The sequence below is a fragment of the Chelonoidis abingdonii genome, chromosome 3 (assembly GCF_003597395.2).
Source record: "Chelonoidis abingdonii isolate Lonesome George chromosome 3, CheloAbing_2.0, whole genome shotgun sequence".
NCBI lineage: Eukaryota > Metazoa > Chordata > Testudines > Testudinidae > Chelonoidis > Chelonoidis abingdonii.
In genome coordinates, this window is record NC_133771.1 from 1,427,461 (window position 1) to 1,432,937 (window position 5,477).

The window sequence follows — 5,477 nt, forward strand, 5'->3', positions numbered from 1 at the left end:
CTGTCGCAACATCAACTGGTTTTCCAACAAGCTGGCCAAACCCAGGCACTAGTCATAGGGCTGTTTAAATTCACTTAACAAATTTTAACTCCATGCTGCGACCGGTCTCAAAGCTATTTCCACTCGTTTCACAGCATAAAATTTTTGGGCTCTGTTAGGAATTGTGAAAACGTCATTGCTTTAAAGTCATTTTACCCCTCAGTTTGAGAACGCTTGCCACAGATTACCCTGAGGATTTCTGTTCCACCAGGCAGCTTTTTCTACAACAGCATTTTTCTCGTCTTTTAAAATACCCCCTACCTCAGAAACTTTGCCATTATCTCTTCACCTTTAGAGCTTTGCTTTAAGGACACTTCACTGCAGGACCACAGACTGTTTTCGTGTCTTCCTTTTTCATTAGATCACCTATCTGGCCATCAGGGCCAGATTTTTACACCAATGCCTTTAGGCCAACTTCAGACTTTCTAGATAACATTAGAAGCAATCTCCTTCGCCTTGGCCATGAGCAAGTTTAGGAATCTTCTTCTTGCTTACTAAAAACTCGTCAGGTAGGTTACACACTTAACTCATTTTGCTCTCTTGTGCCCTGAGCTGGGGTATACCTGCTCAAACAAGAGCTGCTACACCCTTTTTCCAACCACACATTAGCAACTGCATCCCCAACTTCTTCACCCCCATACATTCAACATCCATCCACCCAATACCAACAACCACCCATTCCACCCCCCCCACCCCAACTCACAACCCCACATACAAATCCACATCTCACACATTCCAATTTTCATATTACCCATTACCCCCCCCCACATCCCACATTTCAATACATTTCATCAGTATATCCATATTATCCATTCCATTATTTTTATTCCATCAACATCCACCCCCCCATTTCTTAATTTATTATAATACAAGCACCAGAATTGTCTGGTTTCTTGGGATTTTGCTACATGATGTTGACAATTAACTGGATGCAACCTAGTTACGGGCCGTTCTTCCCAGCAGACCAAACTTTAGGACCATTCCTTTCCTGCGCTGTATAGCTGTATTTTACAACAAACTCCGAGCAACTGAATCACCCGCAACCATCCAGGCTGAAAGGACCTTCTGGCTGCTCCACAGACGACAGAGATGATGGGACACATTCTCCTTTCCCAAGCACACACCAGCTTGGGATTTTCGCTATTTCCTTGTCCCAGCACACAGGGCTCTTTACAGACAACTGCTTTGGAGCACTGAGGTAGCTCTCCATAGGCCAGCACTCCCCTGGACAATACGGGCACATTTCCTCCACTGTCACATTTCTCCACACAGGAACATGGTAAAGGTCGGACACTCTCTCTTCCTATTCCTGTTCTCCAACACTGCTGACTAGACACAAGATCAGGCTCACAAACCTGCCTAGGCTCATCCAGGCTTTCCCTACCAGAACATTGGCCACTCCCACAGATCAAGGCTGCTGCTTTTTTCACTACACCTGAGTACTTCCAGGAATCACAGTACCATTTCAAGTTCAATTTACAAATCTGTACTAGCCACATCCATCGCCATCACAATCTACCTCTCCTTCCTCAAGTTCTCTCTCTCCACATGACCAGTTTATTGAATTGATCTGAGAAACATTTTTCTCCCCTGAGTCTTTTTTGCTCTTGATTAATCCAGATTCACTTCTGAATTCAGACAGACATTCGAAACTCCATTCACAGGGACACACTGCTTTCTGTACCAGCAAACAGCTATTACCACCGGTTAGACTCCCCCCCTCCCTGACATAGGCAAAACTGGTCTACACACAGAAACTTGCAGTAGTATTACCACATGTAACCGTTATGAAAACTGGAATTGTCAAGAGGATCAAATTTCATGCTGTTCTTCTTGTTCTTTGATTGAGCTGAAGTTGGCAGTTTCTTGTGTTGCATCTTGTGAGTCTCCTGTTCAGCTCCTTGTTGCTTTAGTCCGAGGTTTCTTCACTCAGCAGCCAGCAGTCAAGACGCCCCTTACAAGCTTTTTCTTCACTCTCATTAGCTCATTCTCTCGTTCAGCGAGCTATCTTTCTCTCGTCTCAGCAGCGCTTCTGCCTCCAGCTTGCGGCCAGGCTTGCTTCTCTCTCATTCGAATTTCTGCCACGTTTTTGCTAGTTCAAAATGAGGCTTCCATCGGGGCTTGAGTTTCATTGCTTTTGCTGTGCTTTTGCTCATGGTCACTGATCTGTTAACAACCAAATCTCAATCACAAAATTTTCAATTGGATGTGTGGGGTATCTGACCCAAGCTTAGATTTGACCTGCGTTCTAGGATCTCTGACTATGCTACTGTGACGATGCGGTTTATGGTGGGACCCAATGAGAGAGCCATTCAGACCATTGGCGAAACAGGGCAGTCACAGCCCGAGGCTGGGGTTTTCACCTCTAAGGCAAAGCAAACCAAACAAGAAGAGAGGACTGGTGGTTCACCCCACTGGCTACCTCACAAGTCACACAGCAATTTTATTAGACATCCCAGTCTCCCGTTCACACCAGGTCACCCTCCTGGGGAATGAATGGTTTATGAAAACCAACACCCCAGTAAAAGGAAAAAGGTTCTTCATCTCAAAGCCAGCCACAGACCCAGGTTCATATACATCAGCTCTACCCCAATCACGCTTGTTGCATCCTTATAGAAGTCTAAATATAAGGTTTTTATAAGGAAAGATATAGATGAGAAGTTTAGAATTGGTTCAATGGATCATTACATAGAGTAATGGCAGTTACTTAGATCAGGCTGTGTAGCAGTGATGAGTAAAACTGCGGTGCAAATCAAGTTTCTGCGAGGAACATCCCAAACTGGCAATGGGTCATCAGTCGTGTGTAGAGCTTCAGGTTGTAGACAAAGTCCCTCCAGAAAGGTAGGAGCAGATTGGAAGACAAGAGGGAGATGAGGCAATCGCTATATAGGCATTTCCAATGTAAGACCCTTCTTTGGTTCTTACTGTGGAAAATTACAGCAAAATGGAGGTTTGGGTTCCGTGGGCAAGTCCCTACACCCTGCCTGAGATTCAAAGGTGTATCTGCTTCTCTCAATGGGTCATTGTGTAGCTATGGTCCTTAATGGCCATCAGCAGGTGGGCAGAGCTACGACCCATTTGTCTGGGGTGTATTCCCAGAACTGCAGCCCAATTTGAAATACAGGCAGGATACAGCCAATACTTAACATTCAACTAGCAAAATGATACAGAATCACGACAGCAATAATCATAACGTAACCCATAATGTCTTAGACATGATATGACCCCTTTTACATAGGATGTTGGTGCCACTACAGGACCTTGGATTGCAAACTTGTTCTATATGGTTCCCACATTTTATATCCAATAAATCACAGGAGGGGTGTCGCAGAAATCCCAGCGATGCTCTGGAAACTGCTCCCCACAAGGCCAGCAGGGACTTTGGGAGCTCTCCCTTGGGCAGACATTTGCTCAGGGCAAGAACGCTCACCAGGCTTCACCCTCCTGGGTCTCTCCTTGGAGCATCAGCAATCCCTTGCCCTCCGTGCACTACCACAGCGCAGCCCGCCCGAGCAGGGGCTTGGAAGCCAGAGACGGTCCCTGCCCTCCCACTTCACGTCAGATGTGACTCTCAGCCAGCATAAAACATAAGGTTTATTGAGATGACAGGAACAGGGTCTAAACAGAGCTTGTGGTACAGAGCTGGCAACCCCTCAGCGGCGTCCCTTCTGGGGCCAGTGAGCCAGACCCCACATCTGACCCTCACTTTTCCGTCCCCAGCCAGCTCCAAACTGAACCCCTCTCCAGCCCCTCCTCTCTGGGCTTTGTCTCTGTCCCAGGCCAGGAGGTCACCTGAGCTCTTTGTTCACCTTTAGCATCCCTGTGCAGGGGGGAAGGGCCCCGGCCATTAGTTGCCAGGAGACAGAGTGTCGGCCATTGATGCACACTGGAGACTTAAGAACTGCATAGGGGAAACTGAGGCACCCCCACAGTATTCAGAGAAAACATTAAGAACAGTCCCACTTCGTCACAGGGGGGTGGTGTTCGCAGGTGGTGTGGGCAGGGCAGTAGTGGGGGGTTGGGGGATAGGAAGGGGTCAGGCTGGGGGCTGTGCATGCGGGGGCTCTGCCATTCGTGGGCCCAGGGCGGATGTGTGGGCACTGAGCCATCGTGCCCCTCAGGCGCTGCTTCGAGGAGGAGGTGGCCGTGTTCTGCTCAGCCTGCGTGGTGGAGGCACTCGACTATCTGCACGGCAACGGGATCGTGTACCGGGACCTCAAGCCCGAGAACCTGATGCTGGACAAGCAGGGCTACATCAAACTGGTATCTGGGGGCAGGGCCGGCAGGCCCCGGATCAGCCAGTGGGGCACTAGGGGGGAGCTGCCCAGGCTGGCCCTGCTCTTCCTGGCACTGGGGAGAGGCCTGGGGCATGGCCCCTCCCGGAGGCTCTTGATGGAAGGCAGCCAGCCTGGTGGGGTGAAGGGCAGGACCCGGAGTGCAGGGAGGACCCGTTCCCAAACGGGTGGGTGCCAGGAAGGGCTGGACGCTGCCAAAGCAGAGGTAGGGCTCTTGGGCCAGTCACGCCCTCTCTGACCCCAGGGCCTGCGCTGTGCCCTCCTGCTGGTGTGCGGGGAGGAGCTGGGTGGTGCCGTGCCAGTGCCGTGGGACCTCAGCTCCCTGCTCGGTGGCTGGAGCAGCAAACAGGTGCCAGGCCATGCATGGACCAGAAGCAACAGGAACAGTCCCCAAGTGCTGCCCAGCCACATAGGGCCCTCGCCAGGCTCTGGCTGGGCACCTGGTGCCAGGGCAGCAAGCAGGATGGGGAGTCTTGGCTGGGCAGGAGGAAGACAAGAGGCAGGAGAGGGGACCAGGTCTGCAGCTGTTGAGCATGAGGAAGAGATGGGATGGGGGGGCAATCGGGGGCTATTGGTCACCTGGCGCATTGCCCAGACAGCCCAGAGACCTCGGGCAGCCCAGAGACCTGACTGATGGTTACAGCCCAGCCCAGCTGCAGTGACACCCATGGTTCACACTCTGGCTGGCTCCCTTCCTCAGTCAGCTTCTGGGTGAAAGCCCCCAGCTTCCTGCAGAGAGCCCCGGGCCCCCCTCCCAGGCCTTGCTCTCTCAGAGGGTCCCTTCCCAGCCCCCGGGGGGAGGGAAAGCCCCGAGTCAGGGAGTTGGCATGGCCTGTCTCTGCCCCCTTACTGAGCTGGGTCTGTTTCAAGCACTCCCTTAACGCCTCCTCGCCCCACCCAGCCAGGGCAGCAACCCCCAGCCCAGCTCTCCAGGCCTGGCTGGCCCAGGGGGGTGGGGCACTGCTGGGTCACATCCCGCTGGTTGGCAGGTGGATTTCGGCTTTGCCAAGGAGCTGGAGCAGGGGGAGAAGACCTACTCGTTCTGTGGCACTCCCGAGTACCTGGCACCTGAGATCCTGCGGCACGAGGGCCATGACTTCGCCGTCGACTTCTGGATGATGGGCATCCTCATCTTCGAGATGC

At 51.8% G+C, this 5,477-nt stretch overlaps 1 protein-coding gene across 1 annotated transcript in view; it reads left to right on the forward strand.

Moving 5' to 3' along the window:
- The window catches only part of LOC116817681 (cGMP-dependent protein kinase 2-like), an 80,459-nt gene extending 75,525 nt beyond the window's left edge, over positions 1 to 4,934 (forward strand). The window contains 2 exon segments of the mRNA XM_075063495.1: positions 4,161 to 4,348; positions 4,351 to 4,934. Coding sequence (XP_074919596.1) covers positions 4,161 to 4,348; positions 4,351 to 4,865 — 703 coding nt within the window. The 3' untranslated portion in view covers positions 4,866 to 4,934.
- The last annotated feature ends 543 nt before the right edge of the window (positions 4,935 to 5,477 follow it).